The sequence below is a fragment of the Oryctolagus cuniculus genome, chromosome 1 (genome assembly GCF_051225735.1).
Source record: "Oryctolagus cuniculus isolate XC-2025 breed Fujian yellow rabbit chromosome 1, ASM5122573v1, whole genome shotgun sequence".
Taxonomy (NCBI): domain Eukaryota; kingdom Metazoa; phylum Chordata; class Mammalia; order Lagomorpha; family Leporidae; genus Oryctolagus; species Oryctolagus cuniculus.
The window spans coordinates 209,236,285-209,261,890 of record NC_142867.1 but is presented as its reverse complement, the minus strand read 5'-3'; the positions used below and the strand labels follow the sequence as shown (position 1 = coordinate 209,261,890).

Here is a 25,606-nt window from a genome sequence, read left to right as displayed (position 1 = left end):
CTGCCACATTTCCCAGGCAGATTAGCAGGGAGCTGGATCAGAAGCAGAGCACCTAGTCCTTCAACTGACACCCATATGGGATTCTGGTATCACAGGCGACAGCTTATCCTGTTATGCCCCCAACACCTATTATTTACAAGCTACTCTATTAGAGGCTGCTGAAGATGAGGAGAAAATTAAAATAGCCCAATCCTTCACTTTCAACTGATACATACAACAGGACAAAATTCATTCCTATGCTAGAAATTTTAAAATATTACTATGGGGCCTGCAGCACCAGCATCCCATACAGGCACCAGTTTGAGTCCTGGCTGCTCCATTTCTGATCCAGAACCTTACTAATGTGCCTGGGAAAGCAGCAAAGGATGGCCCAAGACCTTGAGTCCCTGCACCCACATGGGAGTCCTGGATGAAGCTCCTGGCTCCTGCTTTTGGCATGCCCAGCCCTGGCCATTGCAGCCATTTGGAGCATGAACCAATAAATCGAAGATCTCTCTCTCTCTCTCTGCCTCTGCCTCTGCCTCTCCTTCTCTGTCACTCTTTCAAATAAATAAATAAATCTTTTCAAAAATGGGGCCAGCTGAGGAGTAGTAGGCTAGGACTTTGCCTGCAGTGCTGGCATCCCAGATGGGCACCGGTTTGTGTCCTGGATGTTCCTCTTCTGATCAGCTACCTGCTGATGGCCTGGGAAGGCAGTGGAGGATGGCCCAAGTGGTTGGGCCCCTGTACTTGCATGAGAGACCAGACGGAAGCTCCTGGCTCCTGGCTTCGCATTAGCCCAGCTCTGGCCATTCTGGACATTTGGGAAGTGAACCAGGGGATGGAGGACCTTTCTCTTTGTCTCTTCCTCTCTCTGTATGTGGCTCTGCCTCTCAAATAAATGGATAAAATCATACACATACACACAGACACACACATTCTATAATCCTGAGCTTAGCATTTAAGGCCACAACCCACCCTTCTTGTCAGATCTCATACTACAGATGAACACACACTCCAGTCACCCCTAACCTCTTTTGCCAAACACATAATGCATTTCTCGCTTCTACGCTTTTGATCATACCATTCCTGCAGGCTACAGTTCCTTTACCTGTGTCCCACCGAAGTTGTTTTTCATACTTCAAGACCAAATTCCATTCCTTTTCCTTCATTAAACCTTTCTCATGCCCAGTTGGCATTAAAGATGGTGATTAAAGACAACAAAGGAACAGAGTGGAATAAGGAAGGGAATGAAAATCTTTACTCTAGGAGCTATAAGATAAATATGAGACTAAGGATTTGTCAGAATATACTAGAAAATCACCATCCCATGCTGCAAAGAAAATTAACAGGCCTATACAGATCTGACAGGAGGAATCTGAGAGGTTAGAGAAAGCCTGTCGAGATTATGGGATAACAAGGAAACCAGCAGCAGAAATTTGAGAAATATGTCTAGGAATTATAAAACCGAAGGACTTAGAGCCACAGTTGGTCTTTTTATCTGTTACTCCAACAGGAATAAAAAAACACGTGAAAAGTTAACCACTGGTTACACAGATGGCATCAAAGAATAGAATTTATTTGTACAGTTTTAAGGCGCTACAGAGATTAAAGCACTTAACTGTAGCAAAGGGAACCTAATTAACTCTGGAAGAATCCTTTGCCCAGGAACTGGCCTGTCTCATCCAAACAAATAGCTTTGATCTAAAAATGGGGGGTGGGGTAGGGTGGAGTGAGGGGTAGAAAGAAGCCACATAAACTGAAATATATTATTCATCATTCATTCAACCAACAATGACTGACCATCTTCTAGGTACCAGGTACTGTTCTAACACTGGGGATAGTCAACAGAACAGACAAAATCCTTGTGCTTATGAGTTCATGGAGTGAAACAGCCAATAAAAAAATGTTTAAATAATTTTAGGAGATGATCAGCTTAAAGAAAAATACATACAAGTACAGAAGAGAAAAGGCAGGTGGGAAAGAATGGCTACTGCAGAACTGAGGAGGCAAGCATGACAGATCTGAAGGTAGAATCAGACCAACAGGAAAGCCCTGAAACAGGAAGTCTCTAGACAGGTTTTGAAAACAGTGAACTCAGCCAGAACATAATAAATGTAGGGTGCAGGTAAGGAGGCAGGCAGGGCCAGAATGAGATAGAGAGGAAGTATAGATGTTATATTCAAGTGTGATGGAAACCACTGGAGGGAGAAGGACACAGGGTTTGAGTTTACTGTGTGATCACTCAAGCTGCCAGGTGAAGAAGGGACATCGGTGCACAAGGCAGTGCTGACCTGTGCCATAGTACAGCGGGGCGGTGGCAGCAAAGTTGGCACGTCAGATACATTATGCAAAGAAAGACCAGAGACAGTCTTAGGAAAAAACTTTTGAAAAAAGTGACATCATGTATGTGAACTCCAATATCAATATAGCATGTGCTTGACCAGTGGTCATGTACCATTAACATTCATCAATCCTCTCCCTCCCACTGGGTGGTGGGTGCCACGAGACAGTAACTATCTGTTTTGTTGCTACATCTAAAATGCACAGCATAATATCTGGAACACTAGCAGACACTTAGAAAAAATTTTTTTCAATCTACAGTGACACTTTAACACAAATAAGCAAGTACAACCTTATAGGTATCAGCAAAAGTTAGCAAGATGAGATTCAAAGAATGGCCTTTATGCACTGAGCTCTAGTAGGTGAACACGTGAGGGAATATAGAAAGAACCCTAAGCTGTTTCAAATAAACAAGCTTACTGAAACTTCACCAAGTGTCTTCTACCCTGTATCAGTGGAGTATAGTAAGAGCACAGAGAGATAAGAACTCAGTCCTGTCTCCCAGGAAAGAGTTCACACCCTGGCAGTGTGTAAATGAGACTGCTGAGCTGTTGTCAGCATCATTCCAGCGATGGAAGAAAACCAGAGCAATGCAATAAAGTAAGAAACATTCAACAGCCCTATTTATCAAAGAGAAGAAAGTGAATGCCACGGAACTTTGCAACTGAATGTAATTTCAATCCTGGGTAAAAATCTTTGAAAGAATGGTGGAGGGAGGGTTTGAGCTCTTAGAAGAGTGCTACTGACATGTCCCTTTTTTAAAATGGAGCAGAATGGAGATTGGGAAACATATAATATACATACAAACTAAAATCTGTTGATCTCACCTAATAGCTTTGGGAATAAGATAGGAGAAAATAAACTAAAATAAAGGTCAAGTATATTGGAATTACTAGAATGGTCTTCAGAAAAGAGATGACTAACTAAAGTGAATGGCACCAAAGGAGAGATCTTGAAAAAAAATTTTTTTTAAAGATTTTAATAATAAATAATATAAAATAATAATACTAAAGGCAAATAGTAACTGATACTGGGGGACAGGGGTGCTGCCCAAAATATGCTAGCCAGACTACTCTACACTGAATACCACAATCAATAAGCCTTCACCCAAATAAATATGAAGACAAGAATGGTTCGCTGACCAAATTATCAGATAATAAAAAGAACTTAAGAAAGGAATAGCAAATATACTGGATAATAAAATCAAAATTCCAAAAGCTCATGACAATCTACGATGTTGAATACAGGAAAAAAAAAACAGCTTTAAATTATCTGGGGAAAGGTCAAGTTCTATACATATGTTTTTAAAATCCTACATTACAAGAAACACCAACACAGGAAAAAAAGTGGACTTAGGGCTTTTGAGGGACTGCAAGGTAATCTAAGTGGAGTTGTCGAAACACTATTTCAACCTTAAGCAACATCAAGAATCCAAAAGAAAGGATTGTCTGCCTGTACTTTAGTGAGTTACTTTCTGTGCACCAACTACACTTAAAGAAGACAAAGTAGCATTCATGCTGCTGAGAGATTTGTACAGACAGTACTTAGAGTAAATGCTGACTAACTCAACAGAGCATTGAATGCTACCCCCTTCCATAAATCCACTAAAATGATACAAAAGGAATTTAAAATTGACCTAGGAGACTCCAAAAAGTGAACCTTGAATCAACAGTCAGAAAAGATGAGGAGCAAACCAATTTATGTCATGAAACAATCCTCCAGATTCAAAAGTGGTATATCTCTGGAACTGCAGACAATAATATGCTAAGAACACAAGGACTCGTTGAAATGCTCCCAAGAGCAAGTAGACCCTCTGTGCACCTGGGCACATGGGAGTACCACACAGCCAGCTGGAGGATTAAATAAAAGTTTGCATATTGAACACTGAGACCAATCTGCACCTTAAACTCTTTTCCCCAAGTGGGTCCTAGAACTCTGGTAGCCAGACTAAAACCCTCTAGGAAATGAGAAAAGACTTCTTGGGGATATCTGGCCAACCCAGGAGAAAAGACAAAATGATACTGACACTTGAGGTTTCCCAAGGAAACAGGCCAGCCTAACCACCCTTTGGGTCAAAATCTCACTCCCAAATAGCACAGTGTTCTCAAATAACCTTCTGGAACCTTGTTCCTAAATAATGAGCACACAGTTAAGGATCATGAGATCCTTAACGATCAACAGATATTTAAGAAATCCTAAAGATGAATGGCAGAGATAAACAGAAAATAACTTGGAAGAAAAAGATGACCCAAATGCAGAGTAGTAAACTTAAAACAAACACACATCTATACAGAGAAATAAGAAGATACAACATAAAAACAAAAACAATAAAAAAAAAACTGCAGAGAACAAAAAGTACTCTAGAAAACCAAGACATCACAGCAGCAATAAAAATACAATAGAAATGCTGAGAGATGCATTAAGGAAATCTATTGTGATATGGAATAAAGACAAGTAGTTCAAAAATGAAAGATGAGAAAATTAAAGAACAAGGGGGAATAGATGGGAACAAATTAAAGAAAGAATTCAGGGAAAAATTTTCCCAACTGCAAGGCACATATTTCTAGATTGAAAAAGCCCACAGGGTCCAGCATAGCACATCACTGAAGGGGTCAGAACACGGTTCCAAGAAAATTCTGAAAGATCTTAGAGGGAATAAAATAAGTTGAATACAAAGAACCAGAATGGAAGACTTCAACAGTCACCTTAGAAGCTAGAAGACAACAGAGTAACTTAAAATTCTAAAGGAATATCCACACAAATAATAATCATGGAAGAAATAAGATTAAAGACATGCAAAGTCTCATGGAATTCATCTCCGTTATCCTTTCTCAGGAAGTTACTACAAGAGGTGCTCTACAATAAAGAGAGTAAACCAAGACATCATGGCAAAAATGCTCATGAAAGAAATCAAAAAAGGCCTAAGTCAACAGACAGATAGATTGTAAAATATAAGGAAAGGTAAAGGAACTAAGATAGCCAAAACAACCTTGAAAAAAAGACAACAGTTAAAGGGCTCACATTACCTGGTTTCAATACCATACAGCAGGGCTGGGGAATGTTCAGCCCGTGGGCCATATAAGGCCCACAAAATCATTTGGTCTGGCCCTGCCAAGGCAACAGCAGGCAGAACTTGAAATTCAATAAATCTATAGCAGCTAATTTTCAAGTTAATAACTTTATATGGCCGGCAAATGATGTTGTAAATATCCAAATGGCCCTTGGCAGAAAAAAGGGTCCCCACCCATGCTGTAAAGCTTTAATAATCAAGACCACTTGATATTTGTGTTAGGAAAAAACAAAGAGATCAATGAAACAGAATAGAAAATTCAGAAACAGACCCACTCATAAATGCTGATAACTGAAAAAGGAACAAGCAATTCAATGGAAAAAGTAGTCTCTTGTAACAAACTGTATTGAATAGGCTATCGCATGCAAGAACCCCCCCACACCCCAAAAACACCTTTCAATCTTTACGTTAAAACCCATAAAAAAAATTCAAAATGGATTGCAGAATTAAGTATTAAATGTAAAACGGTAAAATATTCAAAGAGAACATGAGAGAACCTTTTATACCAGGAAAACAGTTCTTAGCTATGACTACAAAAGTAAACTGAAAATGAAAAAAACTGATAATAAAGTAAACTTCATCCAAATTAAAAATGCTTGCTCTTTGAAAGCCACTATTAAAGATAAACACATTTGAGAAAAAAATACTTGCAAGGCACCCAAGTGACAAAAGACTTGTATCCAGAACACATAAGAAATTAAACACATAAGAAATTAAACGATCCTATTAAAAATGAGTAAATGATTGGAAAGATATTTCAGGGTCAGGCATTTACCCTAGCAGTTAAGACACCTTCATCGCACATCAGAGTCTCCCCTCCCCTCAATAGGCGGCAGGAACCAAACTATTTGAGCCATCACCTCCTGCCTCCAGCGTGCGAATCAGCAGGAAGCTGGAATCACTTCCCAGTTTTGGCCATGGGTTTGCCTTGGCTTAGCCCTGGTTTTGCACATAGAATCTCTCTCTCTCTCTTTGTGTGTGTGTCTATCTGGAAAATAAATTTTTTTTCTTTTCCGATTGATTTATTTATTTGAAAGGTGGAGTTAGAGAGGAAGAGACAGAAAGACAGAGAGGGGCCAGCACTGTGGCGTGGCAAGTAAAGCTGCTGCCTGCAGTTCCGGCATCCTATATGGGCTGCCCCACTTCTGATCCAGCTCTCTGCTATGGCCTGGGAAAACAGCAGAAGATGGCACAAGCCCTTGGGCCACTGCACGCTCGTGGGAGACCCAAAAGAAGCTCCTGGCTCCGGATCGGCAGAGCTCCAGCTGTTGCGGCTATCTGGGAAATAGAACCAATGGATGAAAGATCTCTCTCTCTCTCTACCCCTGCCTCTCAAATAAATAGATAAATCTTTTAAAAAAAGAAAGAAGAAGAAAAAAGGAGGAGGAGGAGGAAGGGAGGGAGAGAGAGAGAGAGGGAGGAAGAAAAGACATAGAGAGATCTTTCACTCACTGGTTCACTCCCCAGATGGAGGCAAATGCAGAGGCTAGGTCAGGATGAAGCTAAGAGCCAGGAACTCCATCCTAGTCTCATGCATAGGCGGCAGGGGCTCAAGTACTTGGGCCATCTTTTGCTACTTTCTCAGGTGCACTAGCAGGGACCCAATTCAAAAGAGCAGCAGCTAGGACTTAAAAAATATATAGGATCCATGGGGCCAGTGCCATAGCTCACTTAGCTAATCCTCCGCCTGTGGCACCAGCATCCCATATGGGCACCGAGTTCTAGTCCTGGTTGCTCCTCTTCCAGTCTAGCTCTCTGCTATGGCCCGGGAAGGCAGTGGAGGATGGCCCAAGTGCTTGGGCCCTGCACCCACATGGGAGACCAGAAGGAAGCACCTGGCTCCTGGCTTCAGATCTGCGCAGCGCCGGTGGTGGCCATTTGGGGGGTGAACCACCAGAAGGAAGACCTTTCTCTCTGTCTCTCTCTCTCACACTAACTCTATCTGTCAAATTAAAAAAAAAAAAAAGGATCCAAATAATTAGAAATCAAAAAAATTAACCATGTGAGAGAACTGGATGGAGTTCTAGGCGCCTGGCTTCAGCCTGGACCAGCCCCTGCCATTGCGGCTGTTTGGGGTGGTCAAGCAGCGGGGGGAAGATATCTGTCTCTCCCTCCCTCCTTACCCCATAACTCTGCCTCTCAGAGAAATAAAAAATAAATCTTAAATAAAAAGAATATCTGAGGTGAGCTTACTCAAAGAACAATCATACAACTAGATGAGAGTTCAGAAGTCATATGTTTATAATCATGTAGCAAGCTAGGTAAACAGCAGAACAAGACAACTATTATCTCCAGGGGCAACAAATGATGAAATACTACATGCCTCAGCTGTGAAGAGTATTTACTTAGTCATATAAAGACCGAACAGGGATCTAAATAAAATTACATTCCATCTGCAGCAGAAGGATTTGGGTGACCTATCTAAGGCATGTGCTTGGAGGTAAGGGCAAAGGATGGTGCTGGAAGACAGTTGGGACCAAAATCAGTGTCAAAAATGAAAGAATGAGGAAGTAGGAATATAAGCATATTAGAGATGCAAGAAGTTAAGCAAAAAAGTAACTCAAATATCTGAAAGTGATAGCCTCAGGGCAGCAGAAAATGGGGTAGGGGAAGTGCTTTTGTTTTAAATAACAGGTCTGCTAGAAATGCTTAACTCTTTAAAATACATGCATGTATAGCTTTGATAAACAAATTTAAAAATCAAAAGAGGGAAAAAAAGGGGAGCCTAGAACAGCAAAGGATCTGGAAGCATGATACTAATGAGTGGTTATGTAAATTAAGGGTGTTTATGTCATAACACACATGAACACAACTTAGCACACACTAAAGACTAATTTCAGTTTTTTATTCTTTCTGGCAAATGGGTATAGAATCAGGACCAAGAAAATACAGGGTCATGGAGAATGCACATTCTCTTTTAATTCCATTTTTTCATGATTTTTTTTTTCCATCTTTTATTTCAAAGACAGAAAGACTGATAAGAGATGCCTGCATCAGCCAGGTCTGGGCCAGACAGAAGCCAGGAGCCCAGAACTCAATCCAGGTCTCCTACATGAGTCACAGGGACCCAAGTACTTGGGCCATCACCTGCTGCCTCCCAGGCTGCGTATTAGCAGAAAGCTGGGAAAAGAAACAGAGGCAGGACCTGATCAAATGCCTTCCCTTTCCATAAATTTTTTTAAAGTTTTTTTGTCAAGTTATGTACACACAGAGCTCAGCTGTGAAAAAGGAAATTTCTAACAACTGCCTGAAAGCAGAATGAACTGACTTAGGAAGCAGTCAGTTATGTTGCTGAGATGTTTAAGCAGAGCCTGAACAACTTAGTGGGTGACACCACCACCTTCCTTAAGTCCCTTCCGGTTGTGCAAGTCATGTAATCTTTTCCTTTGAAATTAATGCCATTCCCAAATAGAACTTGAAACACTTGTAGGTGAAGCTCAGCACTCAGTACAACTGTACTACTGCTTCCTTTAACCCCACCTCCAACTCTTTTCAGTTTCTGATGTTTCATTTTAGTCTTAAATGTTTTTACATTTGACTACAAATCACCAAAATATTTTTGGAAGCAGATGAGATAAATACAAGTGTAGCAGAGAAAATGGATGTCTGAGTGGGAGAAAGCTGAAAGACAAATAAGAAAGTGGCCTGAACCAGCTCTCTGCTATGGCCCGGGAGTGCAGTGGAGGATGGCCCAAGTGCTTGGGCCCTGCACCCCATGGGAGACCAGGAGAAGCACCTGGCTCCTGCCTTCGGATCAGCGCGGTGTGCCGGCCGCAGCGCACTGCCCGTGGCGGCCATTGGAGGGTGAACCAATGGCAAAGGAAGACCTTTTTCTCTGTCTCTCTCTCTCTCTCACTGTCCACTCTGTTAAAAAAAAAAAAAAAAAAAAAGAAAAGAAAGAAAGAAAAGAAAAAGAAAAAGAAGAAAGTGGCCTGACATAGCAGTAGGAAACAAACTGAAGAAGTGAGTGTCCCTGGATCCACTCTGGACCCCGTGGTTTGGTGACCATGCAACCTTAAGCAGGTCACCATATCCAGTTAGGTCTGAGACGTTGAGATCATGACAAGAGCACTTGGGTTTCCTAGAAGGGTGACAAAGCAGCGATCTAAAACACTTAAGAGCATTTAAATAGTTACCAAAGATTAGTCAATAGCAAAAGAATATAAGGGTACTTCAATAAGTTTATAGAAAATTGGAATTAAAAGTTTATTTTGGAGGTGGGCATTTGGTAGAGTGGTTAAGTAGCTGCTTAGAATGCCTGGATCCCACAATAGGGTGCCTGGTTCAAGTCCTGGCTACACTGCTACAGAACCTGCTAATGTCCACCATGGGAAACAGCAGATGATATTCAAGTACTTGTGTTCCTGGCATCCATGGTCTAGGCTCCTGTCTTCTGACCTGGCACTGCTGGCATTTGGGAAATGAATCAGTGAATGGAAGATCGCTTGGTGTCTCTGTCTCTCTGCCTTTCAAATGAAAACTGAAAATAAAATTTTTTAAAAATTTTAAGTTTTTATTTTGATGCAAAAATTTTTTTAAATTCATGCAGCTTTTTCATAATAAATTTTCCATGAAGTTCTTAAAGATCCTTCATACTTTTGATGTGCTCTAAATAAAGTTTCTACAACTTTGCTCTATCAAAGAACAAAATTCACATCAGTTTAGTCATTTCAACATGAAAACTAAAATGTTAAAAAGTACTGTGGTATGGGGCTGGCACTGTGGCATAGCAGGTAAAGCTGCCTGCTGCTTGTACTGCCAGCATCCCATATGGATGCTGGTTGGAGACCCGGCTGCTCCACTTCTGATCCAGTTCTCTGCCTTGGCCTGGGAAAGCAATACAAGATGGCCCAAGTGCTTGGGCCCCTGCACTCACGTGGGAGACCCGGAATAAGCTCCTGGCTCTTGGCTTCAGATTGGCCTACATCCAGCTGTTTCAACCATTTGGGGAGTGAGTGAATCAGTGGATGGAAGATCTCTCTCTCTCTCTCTCTCTGCCTCTCTGTAACTCTGCCTTTCAAATAAATAAATAATTTTTTAAAAAATTTAGAAAGTACTGTGGTACTTTCTTTTCTATGGGAGTGCCTTAAGAGTCAGTGTCAGTTTGACGTGTCTTCAGTTCTCTAAAGCTTTATTTTCTACTTAAGGACATTATTTTTACCTTTCACTCTGTATAATAAAATACTGCCATGCTTACAGATTTGAGTACAATAAATTCACCTTAAAGCTTACTGAACTCTATCCTTACCAGTTAAGCAAAGATACAAATCACACTTAGAAATAATGTCTATGCTCCTTTAGGGCACTTTTGTATTTCTAGCTCTTAGTTTTTGAAAATCCACCAAGAAATTATCAGTGCTCTACACGTGTGAGCCAGAAAAATCAGAATCTGATGTGCTCTGGCATCCTGACAAAGCCACAGCACCCCCTTAAACCTCTAAACTTTTTTTAAATTGAGAACTGAGAGAGAGTAAGCTCTTATCAGTTGGTTCACTCCCCAGATGTACAGGACAGGCCTCTGCTGGGCTGAAGCCAAGAACCTGGAACTCAATTCGGGTTTCCAACGTTGGTGGCAGGGATTCTATCTGAGCCATCACCTGCTGCCAACCAAGGTATGCATTAGCAGGAAGCTGGAGTAGGGAGTTAGAGCTGGGAATTGAATCCAGGCATTCCAATATGGGATGTGGGCATCCTACCTAGTATCTTGACTACTAAGACAAACATCCACCCTATACCTCATATTTTTAGAGAGAAAGCTTCATTCTTTGTTGTACTCCGTATTTAACAGCCTGAGCAGCACACAAGTCAATAAATGTTGGACTGAACTAAATAAAGCATTTGACCAACCTGGAATTTTCTTTTTATTAAACCAATATTCTGGATCTGTAGTTCTACCCATTCTGCTCGTAGGCAGACATAGAGAAGATTGACCAGACCTACCAGGATGCTCCCCTGGACTGTGGGCCAGGAACAAGGGGTATGTTCAGGGTGGGGAAAGAGAGGAGTGGCAGAAGGGAGGAGAGTCCTCAATCATAAATCTTTTGACCAGTGGCACACTTAGGTTTTGGTGAGGCTCAGAGCCCAGGATGGTTTTTTTTTTTTTCTTGGCTGGCTAGTATTCCTGTCCTTTACCAAGACATCACCATACTCTGGGTTCAGAAGCCTACCAGAATTAACTTAAACACTGAATAATTGCTAGCCTGCATTTTCAGGTTCATTCCCATTTCCTTCTGTTGACAAGTTATACACATTATTTACTTTAATAGTAATCCTGACAAGTATCATTACCATCATAAAATAAATTTTTAGTCTCCAGATATTCCATCCTCTCTCCACATTTGATCAACAAACATTTATTGAGGATCTATCTTTCTCCAACAATGGCAGTCACCATTTGATCAGCAGGTTCCATCTCTGGATTCCATAACTACAGTTACCCTTAGCATGTCTGCAGCAGACTTCAAAAAATCCACAAGGACAGGTGGCTGGTTCCCTCTCTTGCTAATGGCCAGTGAGCTTATTAGCAGCTTCCCTTATTTATTTCCCTTGGAGATCTCAAATCACTAATCTGAGAAAGCATGATGCACATGAAAGGCTTGAAACTGTCATACACTTGGCTGACTTCAAGTGTATTTACAACATTTGGTCAGTATTTTAAAGAGGAACATGTTAATGTGTGTGATGGGCTGAAACTTGGTCTGAAATCTGCTGGGTGCATGCTACTGAGGAGTTACCAGATCCAACAGATCCATGGTGCTTCTGTTTTCCCTGCACTCATTTCTGTTGTCACTTAGGAGAATGGAATTGAGAAACATTTCAAGTAGTGTTTCTTAAAGTGTACTCTGCAGGAAAGTAGTTCCTGATCTAATGAACAAAAACGTGTGAAGAAGAGTTAAATCTAATAAAGGTCTGTTAATAAAATTGAAACTACTTTTTTGAGGGTGGGTATGGAAGTGATCCCTTAATCAATGTGCATTGTGACTTTTCAAAAGAAAGGCAGTGGTTAAGGGGTAGTATGAGCTGAGCAAGGACTTCCCAAGCTTTTCAGAACCCTTTTCTGGAGGTCCACTTTGCCAGTCCTCGTGTTTTGGGAGCACTACTTGGGGAAGCTCCAGATTACGGTAATATGACATAGAAAACATTTATATCTTTGAACAGGACAGCAGGCAGAGCACAAGCTGCCAAAGCACAGAGCCTGGTTAAGTAGCAGGTCCTTTCTCACCCAGAAGGCTCTCTGCTCCATCTGCTTGTTACTCACTCAAGAGAAACATTGATCAAATATACTTCTCAAATAAAATGAAGTGTCTTATTAAAGTATTATTTCCAAAATGCCATAACAGAAATCTGCTTCAATCATCAGTAGCATATTCTAAAATGCATTTCTAGATGAAAAAGTATAGCTGGTTTCAAAATACATTTAATATGCTAGACTTTAAAACTTGATATATTTCAATACAATGTTTTCAGAATTAATATAAAAATACAAAATAACATGCAAAATATACTTGAGAAAATTCCAGGGCCTAGCAAGGGAAAACACTCTTAAATGTGCTTGAGTTTTTAAAGTCAAGTTTAGTGGAAAAAAATGCCAGTTTTTGCCCTGGCGGGAAGAATCTCTGCCTCTGTAATTCTATCCTAATGTGCATTCTAATCATCTGTGCTGGGAGTTAACTTCATTGTTGCCACCTCCTTCAGCCCTTCTTGTCTTACTACTCTCCAGAGCCTCATTGAAACTCAATATTAAATAATATTAGCATCTATTATATTAACCCTTTCAGAGGCAAAGTCTCCAAAAACTGACTGAACATATACACGTCTCATTGAAACCAGAATTTTCAAGAACCAGTGAATTATAAGGACATGACGCAACTGGACATTTAGTGTACTTGTTGCCAAGACAGCCTTAAGTTCCTGGAAAAACATGCAGGAGGGCCCAAGAGGAATGCATGGTCACCACTAGTCCCTAAAGTCTTAAGTTTAAATTACATTGAATTTGGCTCTAAATTGTCATAACATGACCTCTAATTTAAGGCGCACTGACTTGAAACTAATCCACACAGACACTTTAAAGGGAACATAAACAGCACATATAGTCTGTGAATTTAAATGACAAAAAATGATACCTAAGGTATAATCAATATACCCCCAAAACATAGCGGTTCTCAGCACAGCAGAGGGTAGGCAATGCAGAAAGAAATACACAGGCTTGGAAACACTCCCAGGCTTCAACTACATGGGCAATCGGGCACAAGCCACCTAACTGTTCTGAGCTTCAGGTTTTCATCTGTAAAATGGGGTAAACACTAGTATCCATCTCAGAGTCGCGAGAATGAGAAACATATGGAAAGCACTCAGCCCAGAGCTGGCCACATGGTAAAGTCTCAGAAATGACTACTTCTCTCTCTTCCCTGCACGTCCTTATAGTCAGTGTTCTCTACTTCCCCTTGGAGACCAATCATAATGAAAGCATTTCTTCTCTGTTCATGACTTACGGCATTTTCTGAAATCTAGTTCTAGGTCCTCAACTGCCTATGGAGAACACTATGTGGAGTTATTAATGTCAGTATCCCCTCACCTCAGTCCAAACAAAACCCATGTCAACTCCCATGCCCTTCTCCCAACATATGACATCCAGAGCTTGTTCTATCCCTCTCCTTCATGCCACATGTCCAGATTAAGTAAGGAAAGTCTATTTCTCGGGGCCAGTGCTGTGCCGCAGCAGGTTTAAAGTCCTGGCCTGCAATGCCAGGGTCCTATGAGTCCTGGCAGCTCCACTTCCGATCCAGCTCCCTGCTAATGCACCTGAGAAAGCAGTGGAGGATGGCCCAAATCCTTGATCCCTGCACCCACGTGGGACACCTGGAAGTAGCTCCTAGCTCCTGGCTTCAGAACAGCTCAGCTCCAGCCATTGTGGCCATCTGGGGAGTGAACCAGCAGATGAAAGATATCTCTCTCTCCCTCTCTATCTCTCTCTGTTTCTACCTCCCTCTGTAATTCTTTCAAATAAATAAAATGTTTTTTAAAAAAAGTCTATTTTCTTTTATTTAGAAAAAAGATTTAATTTACTTAAAGGGTAAGAGAGAGAGAGAGAGAAAGGTTCCATCTGCTGATTTACACCCCCCAAATAGCCTCAATGGCTCCTCTGACCAAAACCAGGAGCTTAGAACTCCATCTGGGTCTCCCATGTGGGTGGTAGGGGCTGAAGTACTTAGGTCATCCTCCACTGCCTTCCCATATAAACTAGCAAGGAGCTGGAATGGAAGCAGAGCAGCTGGGACTCAAACTGGCACTCCAATTCAGGATGCCTGCATTGCAGGCAGCAGGTTAGCTCACTGCACCATAATTCTGGTCCCAAGTCTGTTCTATTTCAACCTCATAATGTCTTTTTTCTGTTTCCTGTTTACACTGTTTAGTCTGAGTCACTGAACAGCTTCCTGGGTCGCCTCTGCCTTCCATTCCCCCCACTCAGGTACAGGCATGCTGTCAAATTAATCTTCCTTAGCCCACTCTGAAAACCTCTCTGTGGCTGCCTGTTTCCATTCACTTAACATTTCCTCTCTTCTCTGGTCAGGTCTCCTTTCCACACTGACTGCCAGGCAGCAAGGCACTGTCTGCTTCTTTCCTGGGATCACATTGTTTCTTTCCACTAGGATGCCCGCTTCTTTAGCCCAGCTTCCTCCTAGATCTGTCTTCTAGGGCAGAGCCACAGCCATTTTCAGGAAGGACACTGCCCAACTATCCCATCCTTTCTTGGTTTCCCCTTTCTCTGACATCCTAATCACTCAAAATAGCCTCTCGGTTACTGCGGCTTACTTCACTTCTTGGTACTCATCTTATTGGTGTAATTCAAAATATTTGGATGGCAGGCGCTGCGGCTCACTAGGCTAATCCTCCGCCTACAGCGCCGGTACTCCAGGTTCTAGTCCCGGCTGGGGCGCCAGTTCTGTCCTGGTTGCTCCTCTTCCAGTCCAGCTCTCTGCTGTGGCCCGGGGAAGGCAGTGGAGGATGGCCCAAGTGCTTGGGCCTTGCACCTGCATGGGAGACCAGGAGGAAGCACCTGGCTCCTGGCTTTGGATCTGCGCAGCGTGCCAGCTGTAGCGGCCATTTGGGGGGTGAACCAACGGAAGGAAGACCTGTCTAACTCTGCCAAAAAAAAAGTGTTCAAAATATGTGGAAATCAGAATCCCTTTTCCAAAACTGAAACACAGGACTTTATCTGAGAAATCTAGTTTACATTAATACCATAATTTCTGAGAAATTTTCATAGGCCCTACATTCTGCTATAAGCCTATGAGAAAGGTTTTATTATTATTTCTGGTTTATAGCTGAAGAAACTGAAGGACCTGGAATGCCCACATCCCATATGAGAGTGCCTAGGATCAAGGCTTGGCTCACTTCCAATCCAGCGTCCTGCTAATGTGCCTCAGAGACAGCGGATGATGGCCCAAGTACTTGGGTTCCCACCATCCACCTAAGACACCCAGATGGAGTGCCTGACTCCTGGAGTTGGCCCCAGCTCAGCCCCGACCATTGTGCATATTTAGGGAGTGAACCAGTGGATGGGAGCTCCCTGTAAATAAACAAAAATAAACTTAATAAGAGGGGGGGGCAAGGAGAACTCTGCTTTAATTTGATTAGCCAGCTTAAAAATATTTACACATTAGTTTAGTATTTTCCTTTCTGTAAATTATTTTAGTGCAGAGATGTATACTTTAAGAGCTCTTTTTAACACAGCAATATTCTAAATTATAGTGTCAATGAATGTTGCACAGGAAAAAAAAAGAAAATGAGGTATTCTCTCTGCCCCTTACTCTCATAGATCCTATTCAGAATGATAGCTCCTTAGGTTTATCAGGGGGTTGGAAGAATTGGAAGGAAAACAAAAATTTTAGGGAAGAGGAGAAAAGTAAAAAGAAACACTGAGATGCCGGCGTGGTGTCACAGTGGGTAAAGCCGCCGCCCGTGCCGCCTGTATCCCATGCAGGCACTGGGTCGAGTCCCAGGTGCTTCACTTCCAATCCAGCTCCCTGCTAGTGTGCCTGGGAAAAGCAGTGGAAGATGGCCCTTCGTGGGAGACCCGAATGAGGCACCAGGCTCCTGGCTTGGGTCTGACCTATCACTGGCCATTGGGCCATCTAGGGAGTGAACAAGCAGATGGAAGATCTATCTCTGTGTCTCTCCCTTTCTCTCTGTCACTCTTTCAAAATAAATACATAAATCTTAAAGAAAAAAAAAAAAAGAAACACTGAATACTAATTCAATAAACAGACGGAAGTGAGAATTCCAAAGAGGTAGTAAAGGAAATGGGAGCTAAAGGAGGAGAGTTCTATTAACCCCAAGGTTCTCAGTGACTTCCAACAAGGAACCATGAGAAGTTTACAACAGAGCTATAAACAGAACGTTAAGAAACACTGTGGAAGTGTGATTTTACAGGCAGAAGAAAACAGCAAAACTATGTAGCAGATATTATTGGCTGCCAACACAGCCACCATCCTCCTCCCTTCTGCCTTGCTGGCAAAGTCCTACTTTTGTTCTCATGTTGCCCCACCCGCTACGTGACTCAGAGGGAGATCCTGGTTAGTTAAACAAATTACAGGGTCCTTTGCCTCCTTATTCCTGGCCCTTGTAAAGGGATGAGTAAGCAGCCCTCTCCACTTCCTATTAAAAGCAAACCACTGAAGAGCGTCAGTTCAGCAGAAGATGGTCAGGAGGGCCACAGCCATCTTGGGCTCCCAAGGGAGTAAAGTGAGAAAAAGGCACCTTCCTTAAAATGACAAAAGAGAAACAAAGACAGAACTTAGGTCACTTCCAGCATCACCAAATCACTGAACTAACAACCTGGAAGTCACCCTACTGTTTCATTTAACAAAAGATAATTAATTTTCCTTAATGTTTTAGCTATTTGGGTATAAGAAGGATTTTTTCCCCTATAGTTGAAACATTCTAAGTGGCTCATAATGAAGAATCTTACAAGATCATCATCATCATCCTATTATCACAACGAACAAAATAAAGCAAACTTTAATACTTTCACTGCTACTTAAACATCTTAATCACCCTTTCTCCAATTTTTCCATCTTCTTGATGCTTTCTTCATTTTACATTACAGAAATGTATACAGAAGTCAAACACTCCCATTAAACAATTTTCAGCATGCCAGAAACCTTAGAAATTGAAACAATTACTTTTAAGAGCTTCCCTACTAAATAAATGTCCAAATATATGGTTGTGAGATGTTACACAGAACAGCTAAAAGGTGTAATATTTACACAAGAAATAAATTCCAGCAATTTACCAATTAAGTAAATCCTATTATACAACTATTATGAAATTAGAAAGCTGTCCACCAAGGGGAACAAAACTGATCCCTCCCCCAACTAAGAATATTAAAATATATGGAAAATGCAAATGTCCTTTAAAAATAACCTCTTAAAAATTACCGAATTAGATACAATGCACAAATTCAAAATTGGAAAAGCATGCTATGAGAAAACAAAAAGTACTTAAAGGGAAGAAATATTACCGTATCAAAAGCTTTAACTACCTTCACAGACTGAATTCCCACAGTGGAGATAACAATGCCTAACTCATTAATGACTTAAGTTTTCACCAGCTCAAACACTTTTTCTTTATAACTCTACTCATAAAGTCTCCTCTGCTACGCCTGCTATAATAAAAACACCAGCATTCTAAGCCCAACTAGCCCACTCTGGGAGTGGACTAGCCCTCTCCCGCCCACCTTGATCTGGTAATGTATACCTCTTTAAGTATTCTTGTTTCACACCTAAGATGTATACCTTCTTCAGCAAAGCTGAAAATGCTGTTGAGAATCTTCTCCTAAAGAAGAATTTGTCCTTTAAGAATTTTCTTGCTTTAAATTTAAAAAAAAAATGTTGCTAAGGTAAATATTCATCCACACCCATCCACAGAAGGAAAATATGTGTTAATTCAAATATTTCATGAGTACCTACTAGCAAAGCACAGAGAATTAATAGCAATGAACAAAGGAGACATGGTCCCTCTCCTCTTCAACTCAGTGTAGAGAAGTCAGTAAACAGTCTCTGTAGAGCCCCAGAGTAACCACTGATGCGTGCAACACATAAGGGCTCTATCATGACTACTCAGCTCTGCTACTACAGTGTGAACAGAGAAACAGACAATAAATAGGTAAATGAATGAGTATGGCTAGGTCCCCAAAAAACTTTATTTGTAGATGATGAAATTCATTTCATATAATCCTCAATAAAATGTATTAAATATGTTTCTCATAAAATAATATTCTTTTGATTTATGTTAACCATTTGAAGATAGAAATATCACCCTGAGCTTACAATCTATGCAAAAATGGGTAGGTAGTAAGTCTGATTTGGCCCATGGGCTGTGGCTTGCCAACTTCTGACCCAGACGTTAACCAGATAATTATTTGCTTACTGCTTAAGTGCTCCAAGGGAAAACACATAAGACTCTGAGAAATTAATAAGGCGATATGGCTCTGAAGGATAAGAGAAGCTTTTCTAAGGAAGTGACTTTTAGGTTGAAACTTAAAGTAATCAAAGGGAGAAAAGTAAAAGCTTCCTAGATAAATGAATAACATTTGCAAAAGCCCTAAAAGAGAAAGGCAGAAGACTGCTGAAGAACCTGCCAGGTTGAAGCATGAAGAGTAAAGGGAAGTATGGCACAAGATGATGCTGTGGAGAGATGGAGACCAGCCTACACACGGTCTCACTGGTCAGGCTTGGGGAATGCTAGGCTTTGTGCTAAGAGCAATCAGAAACCATTGAAGGATTTTGAGTAGGAGAAGGACACGATCAGGTCCGGATTTTTCAAAGATCACTAACACTGTGGTATGGGAGGAAGATGAGAAGACAACATGAATGAATACAGGGAGATCTGTAACCAAGGTACAGGCTGGAGATGACACAGGCTTGGACCAGAGCGTTGGCAGTACAGTTAAGAAGGTAAAGAGGCAAGAGGTGGTGACTCTATTTGAAGAATGAAAGGCAGGTTCCCTAAATGAATCAGGTTTCGAGTTTCCACAGGACGCTGGTTATCCTTCATTGAGCCAGAGATACTTGAAAAGATGTGGGTATGTTTACAAATTTTGAGTTTTCAGTTTTTGACATGCACAACTGAGCTGTCTACCTGATATTCTAGTGTCAGTGCTAAGCAATCAATTGGATATAAGGATCAGAGGTAGGACAAGGTTTGTTTCCACTCAGTAAATGAGTCTGGGAACTGGCAGCATACAGACTGTAACTGAAACCACAGGAGATAAAATTACCTAGAGGAAGTGTAAGGAATGGGGGTTCTCAGTTTTGGTGACACAAGATAATCACCGTGGGAACTTCAAAAAATGTGAAGTCCAGACAGCACCCTGAGCCAACTAGATCAGAGCCTCTGGGAGTGGGACCTAGGCATCAGTTAATACAAACCTCTCCAAGATATCCCAATGCACAGCCACAGTTAAGAAAGAAACCGAGAAATTAGGAATTAACAGTAAGAGCCAGAGGTAACAGACTAAATATTTTTCTGTTCCCGACTCCTTCGGAACATCTCTCTCTGACCACAGATGACTTTATGTTTCTAAACTCTAGTCTGGATCAACAGAAAAGTGATATAATAGAACTGGTTTATCTCTAATATCCCCTAAACTCCCCCAAATTCAAGCCTGTGTTTCAAAACTGTAGTTTGGGAGCAGGGGGCTGTAGCATGGAAAAATGCTGTTAACCAATTATCCATTATCTTCCCAAGACATAAGATGGTAACTGTAAGAAAACTGTGGCATAAAATTTAACTCAGTAATACTTTAATGCCAATATTTTATTGAATGGACCTTTTCTAAAGAAAGTGAGCTAATTTAAGATTGTGGGGCAGGAGGGTAGGGGTGGGAGTACTGCGGTGCAGCAGGTTAAGCCACTGCTTAGGAGCCTCCCATCCCATATTGGAGGGCCAATTCAAGACCCTCCTACTCTGCTCCTGATCAAGCTTCTTGGGCTCATGGCCCAAGAACTTGGGTTCCTGCCACCCATATGGGATACCCTGATGGAGTTACAGGCTCCTGGCTTCAGTGTGACACACGCTGAGCTGTTGCAGGCCTATGGGAAGTGAATTAACAGATTGAAGATCTTTCTTTCCTTTCCTTTTTCTTCTCTCTCTCTCTCTCTCTCTCTCCCCACCTTTGTCCTTGTGTCACTCTTACTTCAAATAAATTAATAAATCTTTAAAAAAATATATTTAGGAACCACACATGTGAACATCAAAAGAGACACAGAGTGCAGATTCAGAAGACCTGAGCTGAAGTTTGCATCTAAGCAGCTCTGTAACTTCAGCCAAGTTTCTTAACCTCCAATATTCAAATGTAAAATGGAAGGAAAATCAGATTTATTTAATGTAGATTAAAATATGAAAATGACTGTAAAAACTGCTATACAAAGTGTACTGACATTTCTACATTATTTTCCAGCCAATCTGGACATTAGCTTTTGATTTACATATTTTGAAGAGTGGCTCATCTATGCCAACAGCATAGTTTGCAGAAGAAATAACAATCATCTTCATGCCATGACTTTTTACTGCAGCTATTGACGGCAAGTTTACTTTGCAGGTCACATTTTAATTGAACAACTTAGTCCCTGTGGGTAGTTCCCACTACATTCTTCAAATTTCGTTTTTACCACTCAACTTCAAATAACACAAAGCAGATATAGACTACAGTATCATTAAAATTCTGTGATGGCACAGTTCATGGACTAGCCAGTATTCGTGAACCACTTCTGATTGTTTCTCATGACTCTCAAAACAAACCACAAAAACTAGGGAAACACAGCTACTTAGCCAGCTCTCAATAGAAGATCATGGAACACAACATTGGACAAGTCTCCTAAAATCAGACATAAAAGGGGGCAGTTTGTTCAACCACGAAGATTCTCCTCAATCCCCTTCACAATTTCTAAGGTTACAACTGAAGGACACAGAACTCCAGGGCACTTGCAGAATCTCCTGGCCTCCAAAGCACCACTGTGAGAAATAATGATCTAGCCATTAACGACAAAGACTTACGGCAATTTGCTAAGTAATCTTTCAGGAGCTTCCTGAATTTAAACTGGTTTGTCGATGGAAAAGAACATTTAATAAATCTGAAGATTTACAAGTGAACTTTGAAGTTTAACATTACAAGAATAGAAATTATGCCAGGTTATAACAGAACACACGAATTACGGAGAGATGGAAATAAATTTTAAGAATCTTAGGGAGGATTAGTGCTGTAAAAAGTAACTCAAGACTATCTTACTTTTATATTCCCTTCAAAAAGACTTTAGGCAAAGGCTCTCATGTATTGGCTTGTTTTCAGCAATTACTACTAGTATCAGTAAATAACTTATAATGGTCACTAATTAAAAAAAAATAATTAAGAGTTAAGACCTGCCTCACTAGATGCTCATTCTGAGATTCTTACATGTACATACCTGATACAGCACACATTGCTTTGCCAATAACTCCTCCTTCACAATGAAATACTAGCAGGGAATGACACTTTTCCCTCATCTAAATCCTAAAGCAGGATAATTATTTTGATGGGAAATTATGATATCCAGACACTGCCAAGAAAATGAAATTAACACCAGGACGGGTTACAAAAGATAAAAGTTTAGAAGTCTACAACACAGCAAGAGACTTTAAGTGAAAATACATTTTATTCCAAAAGTCACTCCCTAGTTTATTTACATGGATAAAACCTGCCAGGCTTTATATTTGCTGCCGACACTGCTGGGAAAAGCTAGGCTGGACTGCAGATTTCCTTGAAGTATGTTGTGATGTGCTATGCAGGTTCTCATTAGAGTTTGCAGACAAGCTCTTTTAAAGGTGTGACAGCCCCCACTCCACCTAACATAGACACACTGAGCCAGGCATCAGGAGAAAGGGAAAAACCTACTCAACTTTGCAAGCTGATGGTACCATGGATAGAATAGGAATGATGTGGGAAAGGCAGGTAAATGTTAACTTAAAGCAGTTCCAGTTTGGGTTTCAAAGAGGATGACTTAGTGAGATTCACCTAACAGTCTATGGAAAAGAAACAGTAGATTCACATTCAATGTCACTTGCCAGCCAAATGTTCTAAACAGCATTGATTTTATTCAGTGACTATTACTGATCAATTATTATGTACAAAGTGCAGTGAAGCATTGTAGTATATACAAAGATGAGGAAAACAAAAGGGGTCGCTATACTCAAGCAGCTTAAAATCCAGGAGACACGGTTTGTGAAACACATACTGACTGAAAAGACATTTGAGGCCCCCAAGGCAGGCTCCACATGACCACAAGGCATGCATCTAGATTTAAAGTTACTCCCTCTTTTGTTTCTATACCACACAGACAGATACAATAGTATCTAAAATTGGTGTTGCTAGGAAAAGGGGCTTTAAAATGCCAGCAGACAGTAAAACTTCACAAATGAACAATGCCTAAAATCTCAAATAAGAAAAAAAAAAATGATGACCAGCCCTTTGGCAGAAAGCCTACTCTTCAATGCTCCACTGAGTACAAGTCCCTAAAGCTGAACTCAAAGGCATGTGACAGTTGCTGATTGGTTATAGGAATCCACGACAAAATAAATAAATAAATAAAAAAGGCACCCCTTGGGTGCATGACAAGGGTCTTGTCTGTGGAACATGGTATGAAGGAAACTGGATAGGAGAGGAAGAAAAAAAGCAAAGAAAACATATGTGACAGCATTGTGAAAAGCAGGAGACCGACAAATGCTTTTTTCAGACACTACCTGTTATTAAAGCAGAGCTCTGCTGTGGCATCCATCCCTCCCAAATTTAATTATTCACGCACTGGAGAAGCCATCCATAAACTATCGATACTTTCCTATCTTAAAGGCATTTCACCACCAAAACAAGATGTAAAAAGTAACCCAATTCTGAAAGGTAAATATGAAATACACCTTTCTGGTGAAAATGAGACTTAACTAAATATTAGATGTACAGCACCCAAGTACATCCCTCCCCCTAGATTCAGAACCAACTGAAAGGTGAGTGTGATTCTGCACCTTTATATGTTAACAGGAAAACCTAGAGCAAGCCCCTGCTGCCTAAACCACCACATGCAGTTTTTCCTTGCGATTCCAACTGAATAGGAATATTTAACTAAGTAAACCAGCGAGGCTAAGAACTGGACAGACAGGAGGGAGATCTCACAAAACATAAAGGCCCTCCATTCATCTGCAATGCTAGTCATTTTCTAACAGATCTTGGATTTTCAGAACAAGTATGCAGGTTATTTAAAACTGAGTTATATATAGTCGGTGAGCAGCAGCAAAACACTTCTGGCATTATCACAGATGCTAGATCTCTGGAGGAATGTTCCCCCCAAACTAGCATTTTTCTTCACCCAAAACAACCAGCCTTTATTCCTAAAAACAAGAGCCCCTTTCTCCCCCTCAAAACAAACAGATCGCAGACCACAGTCAAATTCTACGCTAATGAAACTGTGGCGATGACATCGCAGGCGTTGTTAGAGCCTATTTTTCATACACCACCAGCACTCAGTTTGATGCAGTATTCCTGATGGCTTTTTATCGTATTTGTAAATACACTCACTAATCCAGTAAATTAGGTAATTTACAAACAGGTCCTCTCAGTTATTAGTGGCCAGCAGTCAAGTTCCATTACGTTTGATCCTTAGACAGTTGTCTATAAACATTTCCACCCAGGTTAAGGGCTCGGATCGCAAAGAGGGAAGGAGGCTGCCGAAATTTGGATGGGGGCAGGGTAGGAGCTGGGCGAAATCTCTGCATCCGAGCCCTCCGCGACAACATTCAGCCAGTGCCCACAGAAAAACTAAATTCGGCACCTCTTCCTCCTGTTACACTGGCAACAAAGAGGGAGTTTCCGCAACGCTCCCGTCACCCACCAGGTGCCCAATCTGCTCCCCAGCCCAGTGCCCGCGCTCCCGCAGGGGCCTCCGGTGCGAAGAGGCCGCGGTGCCCGGGGTCAAGGCACAAAGGGGGGATGGGACCGGGAAGCGGGTCGGGGCAGGGCTCCGGGACCCTGGAGTACTTGAACCCGGCCGGGGGCGGCTGGCAGGAGGGAAGGGACAACATATACGATGGAGCAGAAACTGGAACCCGGAGGGAACGCGCCCAAGCTGGGGGTGCACAGAAGAGTCAGCGGAGGGCGAGGTGGGAAGGGGAGCAGGGCCCGGGGGACAGGGAAGCGCTGCCCTCTGGGGCGGAGAGGAGGCGCCCGCGTCGCCTCTACCTGCAGGCGAGCGGGACGCGCCGCTCAGGTGTGCCTGGGAGGCCAAGTCGGGAAGGGGCCGGAGATGCAGAGGGCGCGCGCGGGGGGCCCGGCGGGGGCGCCTGAAGGCGGGAGAGCCGGGATGGGGGTCTCGGGAGCGCACGGGGCGCTGAGGGCAGCCGGGGCAGCAAGAAGCGTCGGGCGCCCGACAGCGAGGCGCAGCGCGGGGGAGGCATCCGGGCGGGCGGCCGGGAGGCGGGCGCCCCTCACCTGCGCGGCGGAGGAGGCGGAGCTGCAGCAGCCCATGGCGGGGCCGGGGGAGCCCGGAGGCGGCGCCGGGCGCAGCTACGCCCCGGAGCCCCTCGGCATGCGAGCCGGCGGGCGCCCGGGGAGGGCGCGGCCTGGCCCCGCACGGCTTGACGGTTTGGCGGCGGCGGCGGGCACTCAGGAGGCGGCGCGGCTCGGGGCAGGCGCCGGCCACATCCCCCGGCGGCGGCGGCTGCGCGGCTCCTGCTCCGCTCCTGCTGCTGCAGCTGCTTCCCAGCGGAAAGGGGCGGGCGGCGGCGGCGGCGGCGGCGCCTCCCCCTGTCCCCCGCCTCCCGCCTCCCGCGCCCAGTCCCTCTCCCGCTCCCTCTCCCGGGCCGCCGCCTCCTCAGCGCCGCGCGCGTCTCCCATCAGACTCCCCGCCCCCAGTGCAGCGCCGCGCGGGCGGCAGGGCGGCGGCAGCCAGCACGAGGCCGGACCCTTGGGCGCGCGTCGGAGCCTGCGCGGCGCCGGGCCCATTTCGCGGTGGCACCGAGGCTGAGGATTGCCTCGGGGCGAGAGGGCGTCTGGGGCTGAGGCGCCCAAGGACCGGGCAGGCTCGCTGCCGAAATGGGGCCGGGTTGCTTCCGGACCGTGGAGGCACACGGAGCTTCTCCTTCTCCCCTGGTGAATACACAGCTGGGAAACTTGATGGTCTCTTGCAGCGT

General features: G+C 42.9%; 1 protein-coding gene across 5 annotated transcripts in view; it reads right to left on the bottom strand.

The window, feature by feature from the left end:
- SLC44A1 (solute carrier family 44 member 1) overlaps nucleotides 1-25,163 on the bottom strand; it is a 227,171-nt gene extending 202,008 nt beyond the window's left edge. For 4 of the 5 annotated variants that reach the window (XM_051855994.3, XM_051855997.3, XM_051855996.3 and 1 more), the window contains exon 1: nucleotides 24,906-25,163. In XM_051855994.3, coding sequence (XP_051711954.2) covers nucleotides 24,906-24,941 — 36 coding nt within the window. In that variant the 5' untranslated portion in view covers nucleotides 24,942-25,163. The remainder of the gene's footprint in view (nucleotides 1-24,905) is intronic. The other variant, XM_089318894.1, reaches the window with a different exon arrangement.
- Between the last annotated feature and the right edge of the window lie 443 nt (nucleotides 25,164-25,606).